Below are 17,950 nucleotides of genomic sequence, written 5' to 3'. Positions count from 1 at the left end.
ACCATTCCAATTTTTAGTATGTGTCCTGCTGAAGTAAGCAAATACACACACACACACACACACACACACACACACACACACACACACGATTTATTTATTTTTTTTAAAGATTTATTTTTTATGTATACAGTGTTCTGTTTCTATGTATGTCTGCACATCAGAAGAGGGCACCAGATCTCATTATAGATGGTTGTAAGCCACCATGTGGTTGCTGGGACTTGAACTCGGGACCTCGAAGAGCAGTCAGTGCTCTTAACCTCTGAGCCATCTCTCCAGCCCCATGATTTATTTTTATTTCACATGCATTGATGTTTTGCCTGCATGTGTGTTTGGATGAAGGTGTTGGATCCTTTGGAGTTACAGACAGTTGTGAGCTGCCATGTGGGTTCTGGGAATTGAACCCAGATTCTCTGAAAGAGCAGCCAATGCTCTTAACCACCAAGCAATCTCTCTAGCCCCTGCTTTTACTCTATTTTTGCCTTTCTGGTGCTCATTTTGTATTGAACTTACTGTATATTTCTTAAGTTTATTGCTTACAATTTTTTTCAAGCAAATAAATGCACTTTATTTTTGGTTAACTTATAAGTTTGGTTTTGTTGTTGCTGTTGGAACAGAATCTCATTGTGTAGCCCTAACTGTCCTGCAGCTTGCTGTATAGACCAGGCTGGCCTAAAATTCACAGAGATCTGTCTGTCATTGCTTCCTGGATCCTGGAATTATGATGCATGCAGTACCACACCTGACTACTTTGTTCTTTGAAAAAAAAATGGTTTTAATTACATTTATTTATGTGTGTGCCTATGCATGTACATGCACGCATATGCACAGAAGTCACAGAACACCTTTCAGAAATTGATTTTACTCTGATCACATGGGTTCCCAGGGTCAAACTCCAGTTGTCAATCTTGACAGCAAGCATCTCTACTTACTGAGCCACCTTGCTGGGCATACTGTTTTTTCTTTGTTAAAAAAAAAATAAAATTTAAAAACAACTTAAAATACAAAACCAATGCCTCTACTCCAAATGAATTATGGTTTAAAAAAAAGCAAACAAAAAAACAGGGGGGCTGGAGAGATGGCTCAGAGGTTAAGAGTACTGACTGATCTTCCAGAGGTCCTGAGTTTAATTCCCAGCAACCACATGGTGGCTCACAACCATCAATAGTGAGATCTGGTGCCCTCTTCTGACACACAGGCACACTGTATACATAATCAATCAATCAATCAATCAATCTTAAAAAAAAAAGAACAGGTGGAGAGATGGCTCAGCAACACTTACCTGCTGTTCTTCTCGAGGACCTCGGTTTGGTTCTCAGCACCCACATGGTAGCTCAAACTGTCTGTAACTCTAGTTCTAAGAATGTGACGCCCTATTCTGATCTCCGCAACACCCGGCGTGCACACAACACACAAATGTGCAGGAAAATCACTTACAAACATAAAGATTAATCTTCTAAAGAAACGTCAGCCCAGAGTTGAAGTAGCTCAGTGGGTAACAGTGCTTGCCCAGCAAGCTTAATGACCTGAATCCTAACCCTGGAATCCAAATGATAAGCCTAATCATGAGCCGAGTGGCACACGCCTTTAATCCCAGCACTCAGGAGGCAGAGCCAGGCAGATAGATCTCTGTGACTTCGATGCCAGCCTGGTCTACAGAGCGAGATCCAGGACAGGTGCCAAACTTACACAGAGATACGCACCCCCTAAAATAAAAAGAAAAGGAAAAAAAAAGAAAAGCCCAATCACACATCCATAGTTCCTTGCTCTTAGGCCAAGATGGGAGGTAGTGACAGGAGAATTGCCTGAACAGTTGTGGGCGCCCTAGCCTGGATCGTACAGTGAGGCATATAAGGAGAGATCCTGCCTCAAATGAGGTGGAAGGCCAGAAAAGACTCCACAAGTTGTTCTCAACATCCCACATACACATCGCAGTATGCATGCGTCTACATCTATACACAGACATGTAAAATAAGTTCTTTTGTTTTGTTTTTCAAGACAGGGTTTCTCTGTGTAGCTTTGCGCCTTTCCTGGATCTCGCTCTGTAGACCAGGCTGGCCTCGAACTCACAAAGATCCACCTGCCTCTGCCTCCTACGTGCTGGGATTAAAGGCATGCGCCGCCACCGCCCTGCTAAAATTAGTTCTTTAAAAGTTCAAGATAATATTAGTCCCATTTATCTTAAGTCCTGGTATTGTTTGGAGGACAAGCATCAGCCAGATATTATGGCAGGCAACAGATCCCAGTTTGTTAACAATTTCTATTTTTAAACCATCATTAAAGAAAATCCTATCTAGAGTCACACCTGATCTTTATGTTAGGACTGAAACCATGCCATTTTGATTCCTATGTTCCCAGTAAAAAACTGGTAGTTACTTAAGTTGGCCTAGATATGCTTAACTGTTCTGCATCCCTGTCACAAAGATTTTACAGTTTCTGGTCTGTGTTCTTCTCATTTGCTTTTGAGTAATTTCGTATATTCTTTGATGTACTTCTTGTAGACTCTTGATGAAGCTGGTTCGTGACTGTCAACATCAGTGATTACAGTGCTTTAAATACCTTTCTCTCGGACCTTCAGTGTTACCTTTTTTTTTAAAGGTTTTTCGAGACAGGGTGTTTCTGTGTAGCTTTGGTGCCTGTCCTGGATCTCCCTCTGTAGACCAGGCTGGCCTCGAACTCACAGAGATCTGCCTGGCTCTGCCTCCCGAGTGCTGGGATTAAAGGCGTGTGCCTCCACAGTGTTACCTCTTATCCCACTGACCACTTTGCCCTCCATGCCTGTGTCATAGAACAGTGTGTCATGCCGGTGAGGTCCTAGTGGATGATCATGATGGTGACTAGATCCACAGCACTAGTTAGAAGGAGCTCAGGGAAGAGCAGATAGGGTGCCAGGGCAGCCAGAGCACTACAGGGTGGAGAGGAGAGCCAGCAAAACAGGCTGATGCTGAAGATTTATGTCTTGTCTCCAAACTAGGTGAGGTTAGCCGGTTTTCCATCTGCTATTAACTTTGGATAGACAAAAACTTATGTTGCTTTTTCTTCTTTTTAAAGTTAATTTAGCAGTGTGTGTGCTGAGACAGAGAGGGTGGCACACAGCTGGGCTACATAAGAATCTGCTTCAAAACAAATTACAAAAGATTCTATGTGTTTAATATATTAATTACGAGAAATCCACAGAGTCTGTTTAAAGGGTAAAGGAATTTATTAGGGAGGAAGACTCACTACAGGGTCTTAAGGGTAGCCCGAGACATACCCTGGGGCAGGTACTTCAAGGTCATAGATAAGACAGTTAACCTACTACATCTCTAGGGGTGGTGCTCCAAGGTCATAGATAGAATGGTTATCCACTACATGAATATATTATTTTTATAAAAGAGGCTGGGGGTGTAGTTCACATAATATAGTGCTTACCTAGCATTCACAGATGTGGTCCTAGCACTTGAGAAATGGAGCCAGAGGATCAGGAGTTCAAAGTCATCCTCGGCAACATAATGAGTTAAGGACCATCCTGGTCTATATGACCTGTCCCCTCCCACTTCCCCCAAAAGTCCAATGTAGACAAGTCTAGGGGCTATTTTCATCAACCCAGTTCCTACCCACTGCTTCTTTAAGGGTTTTGTATATTTACTTACCTGTATATAGAGCTTCATATATCACACACATGCATAAATCATATTGTATGTAATTCTCATGTTTTTGTTTTCATTTTTGTTTGAGAGAGGGTCTTGCTATGCAGCCCAAGTTGACCTGGAACACTGTGTATTCCTTAGCTTACGGAATACTGGTATTACAGAAGTGAGTGGGAATACTGGTATTACAGAAGTGAGTGGGAATACTAGTATTACAGAAGTGAGTGGGAATACGAGTATTATAGAAGTGAGTGGGAATACTAGTATTATAGAAGTGAGTGGGAATACTAGTATTACAGAAGTGAGTGGGAATACTGGTATTACAGAAGTGAGTGGGAATACTAGTATTACAGGAGTGAGTGGGAATACTAGTATTACAGGAGTGAGTGGGAATACTAGTATTATAGAAGTGAGTGGGAATACTAGTATTACAGAAGTGAGTGGGAATACTGGTATTACAGAAGTGAGTGGGAATACTGGTATTACAGAAGTGAGTGGGAATACTAGTATTATAGAAGTGAGTGGGAATACTAGTATTATAGAAGTGAGTGGGAATACTGGTATTACAGAAGTGAGTGGGAATACTAGTATTATAGAAGTGAGTGGGAATACTGGTATTACAGAAGTGAGTGGGAATACTAGTATTATAGAAGTGAGTGGGAATACTGGTATTACAGGAGTGAGTGGGAATACTAGTATTACAGGAGTGAGTGGGAATACTAGTATTATAGAAGTGAGTGGGAATACTAGTATTACAGAAGTGAGTGGGAATACTGGTATTACAGAAGTGAGTGGGAATACTAGTATTACAGGAGTGAGTGGGAATACTAGTATTATAGAAGTGAGTGGGAATACGAGTATTATAGAAGTGAGTGGGAATACTAGTATTACAGGAGTGAGTGGGAATACTAGTATTACAGGAGTGAGTGGGAATACTAGTATTACAGAAGTGAGTGGGAATACTAGTATTATAGAAGTGAGCCACCATGTGCCCAGTGGTCTCTATTTTTTGTAACTGCTTATAGCAGTAAGTAACCTATAACTAATAAATTTTCTCATAGCCAGGCCTCAGAGACTTGAGTGTGAAGTAAAAGGCCAGGCATCTGAAAACACACGTTTATTTTATCAAATTCCTGTTTAGCATCTGGTCCCCAAGTTCTTTGGACATGGCTCCACGTTCACAGCGGCGAAAGCACAAGAAACCCCGACCAGTGACTCCTATGGTTGTAATCCCACCCACAGAAGTGTCTGCGGAACCTCCAACCCTCTCAAAACCTAACCCTAGCATTGATGCTCTTGGCTTTATTTCCTTGGACAATAATGTACCAGGTCTGTCCCAGTTGATCCTTCAAAAGCTGAACATGAAGAGCTATGAAGAATACAAGTGAGTGACCAGTTTGTGGGAAGGGGCTCAGTGTCTGGTACCGGCATATCAGAAGATGGAAAAGTATAATTGGGAATTTTCTCATTCTGACCTTTGTCAGTTATATTAGTATAGAAGAAACATAATTGCTTAAGAAAAATGGGAGTGGGATACATTTTAGATCATAGAAAAATCTATACAAGGTGGGGAAAGCACAGAAGAGCTTGGGGAGATGCTCTTCCCTATTGCCTTTCTCTCGTACTATCTCTACAGGTTGGTGGTAGATGGGGGAACCCCAGTATGCAGCTTTGGATTTCGGTGTCCACAAGAAATGTTCCAGAGGATGGAGGACACGTTCCGATTCTGTGCTTCCTGTAAAGCACTCCCTTTTAACCTTTCAGATCACAAGGTTCTCCGGCACTGTAAGAGGTGACTTGTGGGATGCTAGTGGGGAACTTTCAGAAATAACCCTATGCTAAGTCCTCATTCCAAGAGGACCAACCCTAAGGTTTTTTTTATGTTTGGTTTGCTTTCAGAATTAATAGTTTCTCATTTTGTGTGGCCCCAGTTTTTATCCTGTTTATTTTTGGTGTTGTGGGAGATGAAATAGCAGACACTCTGCTTTCTTCCTGAGTACACATAGGGTAAGATCACATTTGTTCTGAGAAGGTTGAGGTGGTCACACCTGAGAAAGCATCAACAGAGTCTTTTTTTTTTTTCCTGAAAGAAGTGAAAAACTTAAGTTTTAGACAGGTGGAGCTGGGGCAGCACTCTGTCTGAGAATTGCACTCCTAATGCCTGTTGCTTCACCTGCCAATGTGGCTCCCGCGTTGGCATTGCTACCTGTCATTTTTCTCCACACCATCCTCACCTGTGCATTGGCCTTTCTTTGAAGGTGCAGTATTTGGTCTCCTTCCCTGGACACGTGCAGTTACCTTTCTGATACAGGGATGTGTTTCTTTGGTTCATTCTCTCAGGTGCAGAAATGTCTATTACTGTGATACAGAGTGTCAGAGGTCAGATTGGCCAGCACACAGGAAGGTTTGTCAAGTGCTCCGTCTTGTGGCTGTGGATCGCGTCATGGAATGGCTTCTGGTCACAGGTAGAATAGGGGTATTAGAAAACTGTATCTTGCCGGGCAGTGGTGGCGCACGCCTTTAATCCCAGCACTCGGGAGGCAGAGCCAGGCGGATCTCTGTGAGTTCAAGGCCAGCCTGGACTACAGAGTGAGTTCCAGGAAAGGCGCAACACTACACAGAGAAATCCTGTCTCGAAAAACCAAAAAAAAAAAAAAAAAAAAGAAAGAAAACTGTATCTTAGTGATAATTGTTGGTTGTAGTTAGAAAAAAATAAACTGTAGCAAGGAATGGGGATACTTGTAGTTACTGGTTGCAGAATAAATATGAATTATTGAGGAGGGAATTTTGAAGCCAAGGAAGGATTTGCTGTTTAATATTTTTTAAATTATGGGTATTTCAGTTTGTGCACGTAAGTACAGTACCCCTCAAGGCTGGAAGAAGGCATGGAATCCCCTAGAGTTGGAATTACAGACAGTTGTGAGCCCCTCAATTTGGCTGCTGGGAACTGAACTCGGGTCCTTTCCAAACGCAGTGTGCCCTCTTCTTTCCAGCCCCGTTCACTTTCTCCTCCCCTACAGGTGATTTTGTCCTACCCTCGGGACCTTGGCCATGGCCGGCGGAAGAGATACATGATTGGGATACCTGGTTTTCTATGAGGGGTTTACAGCTAGAGGCTACACTGAATGCTGTTCTAGATAGCCGTGCTATGACCATGCTTTGGGCCAATCTAGGAAGGCCACAACCAGAACCAGATGTTCTGCACAGCTCTTTGAAGCGGTTGATGACAGATGCTTTGTCACGGCCTTTGACCCTGGGCCTAGGGCTTCGGACTCTGGCCCTAGATGTTGGGAAGACTGGGGGAATCACATTGCATGTAGTTGGTGCTTCCCATGTGGAGACATTCCTCATTCGTTCTGGAGATTATGATGAGCTTGGCTACATGTTTCCTGAACACCTTGGCCTCCGTGTGATCATGGTGGGTGTGGATGTGGGCACTAACCTGTTACAGAGTTCCTCGCCTATACCCCTGGAGCCTGGAACAATTCAGCTTAGTGGCTACAAGGCTCTGTATCATGACTTCTGGGAGGAGCAGATAGAGACTGGGAATCTAGCCCATCCAGATTTGGTGGCTGCATTCCATCCAGGTAAGAGCTATTCATTCAGAGAAATACTGAGGAGCTGATAATTTTCTACCCTGCACTTATTATGTTTTAGTTAGGGTTTCTATTGCTGTGATGAAACACTATGACCAAAAGAAAGTTGGGGAGGAAAGAGTTTATTCAGCTTATACTTCTATCACTGAAGGAAGTCAGAACAGAAATTCAAGCAGGCAGCCAGGCGGTGGTGGCGCACATGTCTTTAATCCCAGCACTCAGGAGGCAGAGGCAGGCGGATCTCTTGTGAGTCAAGGCCAGCCTGGTCTACAGAGCAAGTTCCAGGACAGGCACCAAAACTACACAGAGAAACCCTGTTGGGGGGCAGGTGGGGGGTTTCAAGCAGGGCAGGAGTCAGGAAGGGTGTTGCTTACTGGCTTGCTCCCCAAGGCTTGCTCAGCCTGCTTTCTTATAGAATCTATGACCACCCACCCAGGGATGGCCCCACCAACAATGGACTGAGCCTTCCCCCATCCATCACTAATTAAGAAAATGCCTTACAGCCTGATCTTATAGAGGCATTTTCTCAGTTGAGGTTCCTTCTTTTCAGATGACTCTAGCTTGTGTCAAGTTGACATTAAACTAGCCATGACAACTTAGATCTGTTTTCATTTGGTCCTTATTCATTTCTCTTGATCCTCATTAAATACAGTATAATGTCGAGCTTGGTTGATCATTCCCCATACATACTATCTTGGTTCACAATCTTTTATGGAAGAACTTGGGTAGCTCCTGATGGTAAGAACTGGGGATGAACAACATGAAGTTGTTGAGTAGATAAAAATCAAAGGACTGTCATGCTCTTGGGATATACCTCAGCCTTTCTCCCATCTCTTCACATTTCCATTCTTGTTCTTCAGGTTTCCATGCCTCCCCAGTCTTGATGGAAGCTTGGCTACCTACCCTGCTGCTACTTCGTGACTATGTGATCCCAACGTTGATTACTGTTTACAGGTTTTTACCTATTTCTATTTGTGATCCTTTCCTGACTCACTTTTTCCTATACACAGATGAACCCATTTTGATTCCCCTTGCCCATCTGTCTTAGGAAGGTGTCCTTTCTTCCTGCATGAGGCTCTAAAACAAATTTCTGGGAACAGTCCTTTATTACATAATCTGGAATTTGGTGAGACATTTGAGAGGGAAAAATAATCCTTGCCTAGTACATCTCTAGAAAAATTTTGGGATCATGAATTGCCATGCACTTGAGCAATTTATACTCCCTCATAATTACTAGAGAGATTTTCCTTCTCTCTTCCCCAGCCAACAGGAATTGGAAGCCTCTTTGCAGATTCTGGTGAACTTGGATACACACATCATTGCTTGTGGGGCTAATCCTTTCGCATCCCTGAAACCTGAACAGGTCTATTCTAACCCCAATAAGCAGCCAGTGTACAGCAGTGCCTACTACATCATGTTTCTTGGAAGTTCCTCCTGCCAACTAGATAAGAAGCAGTTAGAAGAAAAAGCAGATGATTTTTCAATATTTGAACCAAATCCTAACTGAATGCCTGGAAAATAGAAGCTTCATCAAATCACCCTGTTGATGTCCAGTTGTTGCCAGCTTTGAAACCTACTGAATGCTAAATCTTATTCACAGTCCAAGTAAAGATTCTAAACCAATGAGAACTCAGTATGACATGACTCCTTTCTGGTTTTTCCCCTAGTCCTGGTAATCGAACCCAGGGCTTTGTTTACCACTGAGTTACACTCCTAGCCCTCTTTTGTAATTGTTTGAGTGGCATTGAATGTACCAACATCTGCCTCAGCCTCACAAGGGGGGTTACAGGCCTATACAAGTTTGATTTAGCCTATATCTAAAAAGTTAGCTATAGGTAGGCACATGCACACACCTCTGTGTGTGTGTGTGTGTGTGTGTGTGTGTGTGTGTGTGTGTGAGAGAGAGAGAGAGAGAGAGAGAGAGAGAGAGAGAGAGAGAGAGAGAGAGAGAGAGAGAGAGAATGAATGTCACAGCCTCCAACAAAGCTGGAACTATATATGCGTTTGCCACTGCACCTGGGTAATGTTGGGGCTTCTTAAGTCACTTGTTTTCTATTTGCTGTCAAATACGACTCACCTGTGTGGTGGTATTGTGTTCCCCAAAATATTGTGTACCCTAATAAATTTATCTGGGGTCAGAGAACAGAAAAACCACTAGATATTGTAGCAGGAATCTTAAAAGTTCTTATTAATAAAATCAAACCTGAGCCAGGTATTGGGGTGAACACTGGAAGATCAGAAGACAGAACAAGCCACAGCTTCCTCACCTCACCAACTCCTCAGCTGATCCTGTTTCCTCAGACTGGAAGCTTCTGTGTCCTCATCCCAATGGTTCTCAGCTGAACTGCTGCTCGAAAGCCTGAAGCTTAACCAGCTAAAAAGCTTCTAGTTTCTGGTCCTCACGCCTTATATTCCTTTCTGCTTTCTACCACCATTCCCTGGGATTAAAGGCTGCTTTCTGGGATTAAAGGCGTGAGTCACCATGCTTGGCTGTATCCTTGAACACATGGATTTCTGCCTCTGGAATGCTAGGATTAAAGGTGTGTGCTACCACTGCCTATCCTAAGTATCTAGTGGCTTTTCTGTTCTCTGGCCCGATATAAATTTATTAGGGTACACAATATTTTGGGGGAACACAATACCACCACAAGATACTTAGGCTAGAAAATGTTGGCACTCACGCCTTTAATCCTAGCATTCCAGAGGCAGAAATCCATCTGGGATCTCTGAGTTCAAGGCCACATTGGAAACAGCCAGGCATGGTGACTCACGCCTTTAATCCCAGGGAGTGAGCCTTTAATCCCAGGGAATGGTGGTAGAAGGCAGAAAGATATATAAGGTGTGAGGAGCAGGAACTAGAAGCATTTGGCTGGATAAGCTTTCAGGGTTTTGAGCAGCAGTTCAGCTGAGAACCATTCGGATGAGGATTTGGAGGCTTCCAGCCTGAGGAAACAGGATCAGCTGAGGAACTGGCGAGGTGAGGTAGCTGTGACTTGTTCTGTCTCTCTGATCATCCAGTGTTCACCCCAATACCTGGCTCCAGGTTTGATTTTATTAATAAGAACTTTTAAGACTCCTGCTACACACCTGAACAAAAGACCTTAAAATTAGAGTATTCTTTCTTGCCAAGGGAATGATTAGCATCAGATATCTGTTTGGACTGCATCATGTCCTTATCATTCCCAGGATTAGGAAATCCACAGCTGTTCATTCTTAGAGCCTTGCCATGACCATAACTCTGTTTCCCCCAACAGACATATGTACTCTTTTTTGTTGTTTTTGTTTTTTGAGACAGGTTTCACTGTATAGCCTCGGCTGTCCTGGAACTCACTCTGTAGACCAGGTTGGCAGAGGCAGGGAGAGCTCTGTAGGACAGACTGAAGGACAGACTTTTCAACAAATGTTGCTGGGATAATTGGACAGCCACATGCAAAAGAATAAAGTTGGAGCCCCAATTCGTGTGATATAAAATGAATTCAAACTGAGTTGTGGAATGTGCCTAAATTCCAGTACAAGGCGAGTATGGCAGGAGGTTCAGGAATTGGAGGCTGTCCAGGTTACATAGCAGGACTAAAGACAAGAAGACCCAGTACTCAGGAGGTCGAGGTAGAAGAATCAGCTCCAGCTCATGGTTGCATAGCAAGTTTGAGGCCAGCCTGAGCTATATGAAGACCTAGCCTCAGACATTCCTTCACATGGCTCACAGATCTGAAGAACTTACATGCGTAAAAGAAAACACAAGAGTAAATCTTCACAAACTTGGATGTTTGCTTAGATTATTATACCAGAGGCACAAACGCTGGCTATTCATGCTGACTTGGGCAGCCCGGTGAGGGAGGAGTGGCTTTCTCTGCACCCACACAGACTCCCCCTGTAGGCCCTGCTGCCCCTGGAGATCCCCAGCAGCCAGCCTCCACCCTCAAGACTACTCTAGCAGCAGGCCTGTAATGGCCTTCTCAGCCCCTGGATGAGGGAGAGTAGCCAGGTCCCACCCTACAGAAAAAAATGCCCAAGATCAGCCACAAAATCCCAACAATCCCTGAGCTTGCCCCTAGATCAGGCCATATAATCCCCCCAATTCCAGGCCACCCTGGATAGCTCCTCGACCTCCTCCCCCTCCCCCAAGAAACCCTATATAAATCCTGCCTTCTGCTCACACCGGAGTAGAGAGCCACCCTCCTCCTGTGCCTTTCCCATTAAATCTCTTATGCGAGGTTTGTCGTGCAATGTGACTTTGTGGTATTCCTTGGCTCCCAACTGCAAGCATACCTTTCCCTCAGAACTGTAACACAACAAATAAAAACAGAAAAGTTAGATTATCTTATTTTAAATTTTATGTTTCAGATCTCATCAAGAAAGTCAAGTGCCTTGGGGGCAGCGAGCCCAGTGGTTAATGGGCCTGGCAGCCAGGGTTGAAAATCATGGTTGCCTTCTCAGAACCTACATAGTGGAAAGGGAGAAATGTCGCCCCCAAATTGACCTCTGACCTCTACACGTGTCCACACAAATACATACATATTACACAAATATACACTTTTAAAAAAAGTGTCTGTAGTGGAGTTGGGAGTGTGCTGAGGTGTGAAGGCACTTCCCTCCACACCTGACCTAAGTGCTTACCTCAAAAGCCTTAAAATCTGAATTCCATCCCTGGGAACGACATGGTAGAGGAAGAGAACCAATTCCTCCAAGCTGTGCTCAGGCCTACCTACGCAAACACATGTTTTTGTTGTGAAAGTGAAGGGCATGCTGGGGAGATAGCTCAGTCATGTGGAAATGCAAGCCCGTAATTCAGCGCTGAGAATGCAATCCCAGGAGCTCACTGTCCAGCTGACCAGCAGTCCGAGTGAGACCATACTTTAAAAAAAGAAAGATGAAAGGTTGACCTCTAACCTCCACTCACCGCGTCACGGTGCATTTTATAGGTTCTTTACATATACGCGCCTCAAATACTCAGTTCTAGAGTGAGTTTAACGCACTCCTGAACAAGCAGAACCCTGGATCAACTCCCCTCTGCTTAAGTTTTGCCTAATTCAGCTCCGGTTCCGTCTACCCAGAATTCCCGCTAACTAGTCACCGGAGGCAGACGCCCTGGGTCCTCGGGATACCTCGGGGGCCCGAAGCTCAGTGTCCCTCGGAGCCCCTCCGCACCGCCCACTCGACCCGGAGGGACCAGAAGCCGCAGCAGCATCCCTCCGGTTTCCCAGGACCACCACGGGTGGGGCAGACACGCCAGACCCGAGCACGTGGTCAGAGCGCCGAGCCACCTGAGGGGAGCTGGGTCCCGCCCGAGCTCGGGGGCGGTCCGGGCGGCCAGCATCCTCGCGCCGCCCCGGCGCCCCGCCCTCCGGCCCTCCCCGGCTCCATATTGCGGGAAAGCGGGGCCCGGCCGTGACGCCGCTCCCTGGTTCAGGTGAGGACGCGCACCCCCTCCCCTTGCGGTTCTCCCGCCCGCCCGCCAGTCAGCTGGTCCCCAGTCCGCGGTCTGGCCTGCGTTGCCGGCCTGGTGGTGAAGCCCCGTTCGGGTTGCCAGCGGGCTGGGCCTCCGGGTGGCGGGGACTCGGGCGCGTCTCCGGTGCCGGGGTGGGTTGGGCAGGCTTGCCCCGCGTGCGGGAGGGCCGGGAAGGCTTGGCAGAGTGAGGGTGCCAGGGAGCAGCGGCACCCGGCTCTCGGTCAGGTGGAGGGCTTGAGGTCAGAGGGTGCCCCTGGTGAAGCGCCTCCCGGGAGGCCGAGTAAGAACAGCACCGAGAGCCGGGTCTGGCTAGTGACCAGACTTTTTGGTGACACAGCAAATTTAGGGGAAATTTATGCTGTGCTTGAAGACACCTAGGACAGAATTCACAAGCCTGAGATGTAAGCTCGGGCTTACAATTCTTAGGAACTATTCTAGCAAGTAACACTCTAGATTTCAAACCCCGGTCCTTGATCCGCATCAGAGTTGTCCCGGTAACAGCCCGAGGAAACCGAGGTGCAGAGGTGCACGCGTATCGTACTGCTGCCCATTACAGTCCCTAATTGCTGCTAGGTGAGAGCCGTTCTGATAAGGTAATCTGTCCCAATTACAGTACAAGTTTAATGAGCTACCAGTCAGACAAGGAAAACATTAGAAGCCGGTGGAAGAAATAATTTTGCCCCTGCAAACTTCAGCCGCCTCTCAGTCCTCACGGTTGAGTAGAGGGCTACCTACCCACGCAGAGGTCAGGTCGTGTTTCCGCGTTATTTATCCCGGTCAGTGAGGGCTTTAAATGGCCCTTCCGGAACCTAGAAGCGGCCTTTGGAAAACTGCATCGGCCCTTGCCTAAGTCACATTTCCTGTTTCTCCTCCTCCCTCTCCCTCACTCCCCCTCCCAAGCTGCTTGTGTTCCTAGGCCTCTTGCCAGTTAGGACACTCCCGTCGAAAGACCCACCCATTTACCAGCTGACTCACTGGGTGGAGATGGTTTGGAGAACCAAGAATGAATTTCCCAAGTTTTCCAAAGGTTGTTTGTAACGTAGAATGCAAAAGGGAAAACAAAAGCTTTAGTTCACTCATTAGAGTCCGGTTACTTGAGCAGAATTGAGTAATTTGTTGAGTCACGCTGGGGTTTGTTTAGCTTTTTACAAAGACTTTGAAGCCTGCCTTTTGAGGTGATCCCATGAACAGGGTTTAAAGAGGCTACAAGGGCACTGAAAAGTAAGCTGCTTTGTCGTTATCCCCCAGCTCTCTCCCCAGACAATCTCTCTGAGCTTTCAGTGAGATTGTCTACAGATAGAAGAAAAAGGGTCTGTTTCTTTACCCAGATGCTCACAACTACCTATGCAGTTTGACACCTTGCCTTTTTTCACTTAACGTGTGTGGTGGTTGGTTTTATATACGGATTTTTAAAGCTACTGCATTTTTAGAAGGTGAATAGCACTTTATGACTATTCATGTGTTTCACTTGTCTCTTAATGTTTACATTGTTTTTTGACAGCTCTTCGTATTACGTTAGTATAATGAATAGCCTATATCTACATGAATGTGCATGTGTGAAGGTATTCCTATGACCTATATAGAAATGGAATTTCGTTCTAGTACTTAATATTCTTCAAAATGCACAGAAATTATTGTTTCAGTTTTTCATATCCTAGTACCTAGTCTTTGATTGCTTGATTGATTTTTGTTCTGTTTTGAAAATCTTGGTATTATTCCTCTAGGCCCTTAAAGTAGCTAAAAATGAAGAACTAGAAGTCTTTCGTCTGTGTGTGTACATGCATGTGTGTGCAAGCTTATGAGGCTGGTGCACACGCCACAGTGTGCATATGGTGGAGGTCAGAGGAGAATCTTGGGTGTGGGTCTCTTGTTTCCTGTCATGTTCACCAGGCTAGATGGCCTGGAAACTTCTGGGAATTCTCCTGTCCCTACCTCCCATCTCACCATAGGGTGCTGGGGTTAGAGACTTGGGCTTCCTCGCCCAGTTTCTGGGGATCTGAACTCAGACCTTCAGGCTTCTGTAGCAAGCACCTCAGAGTGGTCTCCCCTCGTTCTCTCTCTCCCTCCCTCCCTCCTCTCCTTCCTTCCCTCTGGCTGCCTCTTCCTCCTCCCTCTCCGTCCCTCCCTCCTTAGCTTTGAGCTACAGTCTCAGCCTTTTAACCTTCTTAAGAGTGCAGACAGTTCTGCCTGGGGGACTAGGCATGGCTGATGGGAAACACTTACCTGCAGGTGTGAGGGCTGCAGCTGGATCCCTGGAACCCAAGTAAAAAGCGAAGCAGGTGTGCAGCCCCCATGTAATCCCTGCTTACAGGAGGAGGCAGAGACCAGACAGTCTGCTTTAGCTAGACTAACAATGGCGTTCAGAGGGAGTCCCTGCCTCAGTAAACAAAGTAGACAGTGATCAAGAAGACACATGTATGCACATGTATGCACACATTTGAACACACATATATATCTAAGTGTACTACACCCATAGAAAAAATATATATTCTCCTTCTTCATGAGAAAGGGGAATATTTTTCTTTTTTTTTAATTAACATTTTTTTCCCTTTATTTTACATACCGACCACAGTTTCCCCACCCTCCTCTTCTCCTACCCCTCATGTACCCTCTCCCCCCATCCATTCCTCCTGGTCTCCATTCAGAAAGGGGCAGGCCTCCCATGGGCTTGAACAAAAGCATGGCACGTCAAGTTGAGGTAGGACCGGGCTCCTCCCCCTGCATCAAGGCTGGGCAAGGGTAATCAGCATGGGGAACAGGTTCCCAAAAGCCAGCTAAGCACCAGGGACAGGTCCTGATCTCACTGCTAGAAGCCTTATAAACAGACCAAGCTACACAACTGTCACACACATGCAGAGGGCCTAGGTCGGTCGCATGCAGGCTCCCTAACTGTTGGTCCAGAGTGAAGGAGAATTTCTTAAACATTATTTCACACCTTATTTTCTGATTTTTTTTTCCCCCTTTTAATCCTGATCTCTTTCATTTGGTCCCCTGACTGTCCTTTGAAAGCTTTGGCCTTGGCCCTTCCTCCTGACAGCAATCAAGGACAGAGAAGAAAGAAAGGAAAAAATTTAACCTCTTCATGCTTTTATACACAGATCTTTGGCTTCCAAGTAATTGAGACCAGACTGAGTCATTTTTCTTATTGCCTTACTGTCTCTGTGTGGGCACATGTATGTGTTCATGTTTCTTGTATGTGTGTACGTGCACACGTAGAGGCCAGAAGGACAGGAGATGTCCTTCTCCACTGCTCTCCATCTTATTTTTTGAGTCAGTCTCTCCCTGAACTCAGTACTCTCACCGATTGCTTAGACTGGCCAGTGAGCTTGTGGGATTCACCCTGTCGTCCTCCCCCAACATTGGGGTTGTGGGTGTGTGCCGCCTGCCACACCTGGCTTTTGCCGTGGATGCTGGGGACTCAGAATTCAGATTCTGATGATGTGTGGCACACAGTCTGCAGACCAAGCCATTTCCCCAGCCTTAGTCTTTCTTAGTGTCTTATAACTTTGATATTGCCTGTTCTCAACGATAGCTTCTTTCCCATGGATGTGTCCTAAGGGGCACTACAGTAACACACTTACGATCACACCCGTCTCCATTGGGCACACACAAGGCTGGATGCTTTTTTCTTGACTTTTATCAGCACCTAGGCTACTCACTTATTATAGAGTGACCTTTCATAAGACTTGAGTTGAGTTGGGTTTGTTATCTTTTGATGGCAGGGAACCTGAACCAGGCGCTCTGCATTGTGGGTGTCACACCCCTGAACTGCACCCCTCCTCCTCGTGTGTGGGTGTCACACCCCTGAACTGCAGCCCTCCTCCTCCTCGTGTGTGGGTGTTACACCCCTGAACTGCACCCCTCCTCCTCGTGTGTGGGTGTTACACCCCTGAACTGCAGCCCTCCTCCTCCTCGTGTGTGGGTGTTACACCCCTGAACTGTACCCCTCCTCCTCGTGTGTGGGTGTTACACCCCTGAACTTCACCCCTCCTCCTCCTCGTGTGTGGGTGTTACACCCCTGAACTTCACCCCTCCTCCTCATGTGTGGGTGTTATACCCCTGAACTTCACCCCTCCTCCTCCTCTTCCTCGTGTGTGGGTGTTACACCCCTGAACTGCAGCCCTCCTCCTCCTCGTGTGTGGGTGTTACACCCCTGAACTGCACCCCTCCTCCTCATGTGTGTGTGTGTGTGTGTGTGTGTGTGTGTGTGTGTGTGTGTCACCCTGAACTGCACCCCCCCTCCTCGTTTGCTGTCTTGAGGTAAAAGACATAGAAATCATGTATGTCTGCATTGGGAAGAAGAAACACCAAAAGTACATTTTAAACTTTATCAAATTAGAAAATAGACCCAGACATGCCAAAATATCCTAGCCCCAGTGGATAATAAACATTAACTCGGAGGTTTTGTTGGACATGCAGACTCTCAGGCCGATGAGATGGCTCGAGGGTAAAGGTGTGGCCTAGTTCAGTTTCTGCTGCTGGGATAATGACCATGACCGAAATAACTGGAGGGGAGCGGGTTTATTTCACCTTCCATGTCCAGGTAGCAGTCCATCATGAGAAGTCAGGGCAGGAACTCAACAGAGGAACCTGAAGGGAGGGACTGACGCAGAAACCGCCGAGGAACACTGCTTACTGGCTTGTTCCTCCCGACTTGCTCACTTTGCTTTCTTACACAGCGCAGTACCACCTGCCCAGGGATGGCACTGCCCACAGTGGCCCTTCCACATCAACCATCAGTCAAGAACATGCCCCACAGACTTCCTATGGACCAGTCTGATGGCATTTTCTCAGTTGAGGTTCCCCCTTCTTAGATGACTCTAGCCTGTATCGAGTTGATAAATAACCAAGACAATGTGTTTGCTGTCACGCCTGACAACCCAGATTTGATCCGCAGAGACCACATAATAAAAGGAGAAAATCTGGCCGGGCGGTGGTGGCGCACGCCTTTAATCCCAGCACTCGGGAGGCAGAGCCAGGCGGATCTCTGAGAGTTCGAGGCCAGCCTGGACTACCAAGTGAGTTCCAGGAAAGGCGCAAAGCTACACAGAGAAACCCTGTCTCGAAAAACCAAAAAAAAAAAAAAAAAAGAGAAAATCTCCTTCAATCGGCTGCTGTGTGAGACCCTGTTTCAGAAAAAGGGGGTCAGCCGGGCGGTGGTGGCGCACGCCTTTAATCCCAGCACTCGGGAGGCAGAGCCAGGCGGATCTCTGTGAGTTCGAGGCCAGCCTGGTCTCCAAAGCGAGTTCCAGGAAAGGCGCAAAGCTACACAGAGAAAC

The 17,950-nt window shown here is 46.2% G+C and overlaps 2 protein-coding genes across 3 annotated transcripts in view; both read left to right on the top strand.

Moving 5' to 3' along the window:
• The first annotated feature begins 4,086 nt into the window (after positions 1–4,086).
• Mss51 (MSS51 mitochondrial translational activator) lies at positions 4,087–10,166 on the top strand. Its single transcript, XM_052734343.1, has 6 exons — positions 4,087–5,010; positions 5,263–5,418; positions 5,967–6,091; positions 6,647–7,213; positions 8,083–8,176; positions 8,486–10,166. Exons 1-6 carry the CDS (start codon positions 4,793–4,795, stop codon positions 8,727–8,729), a joined length of 1,404 nt encoding a protein of 467 aa, XP_052590303.1. The 5' UTR covers positions 4,087–4,792; the 3' UTR covers positions 8,730–10,166.
• Positions 10,167–12,288: 2,122 nt separating this feature from the next.
• The window catches only part of Anxa7 (annexin A7), a 28,024-nt gene continuing 22,362 nt past the window's right edge, over positions 12,289–17,950 (top strand). Inside the window, exon 1 of one of the 2 annotated variants that reach the window (XM_052733503.1) lies at positions 12,289–12,632. The gene's annotated coding sequence lies outside the window, so the exon portion shown is untranslated. The remainder of the gene's footprint in view (positions 12,633–17,950) is intronic. The other variant, XM_052733502.1, reaches the window with a different exon arrangement.

This window comes from Peromyscus californicus, unplaced genomic scaffold, assembly GCF_007827085.1.
Source record: "Peromyscus californicus insignis strain IS unplaced genomic scaffold, ASM782708v3 Scaffold_12__1_contigs__length_115047231, whole genome shotgun sequence".
Lineage (NCBI taxonomy): Eukaryota > Metazoa > Chordata > Mammalia > Rodentia > Cricetidae > Peromyscus > Peromyscus californicus.
This window is presented reverse-complemented; position numbering and strand designations above follow the sequence as displayed.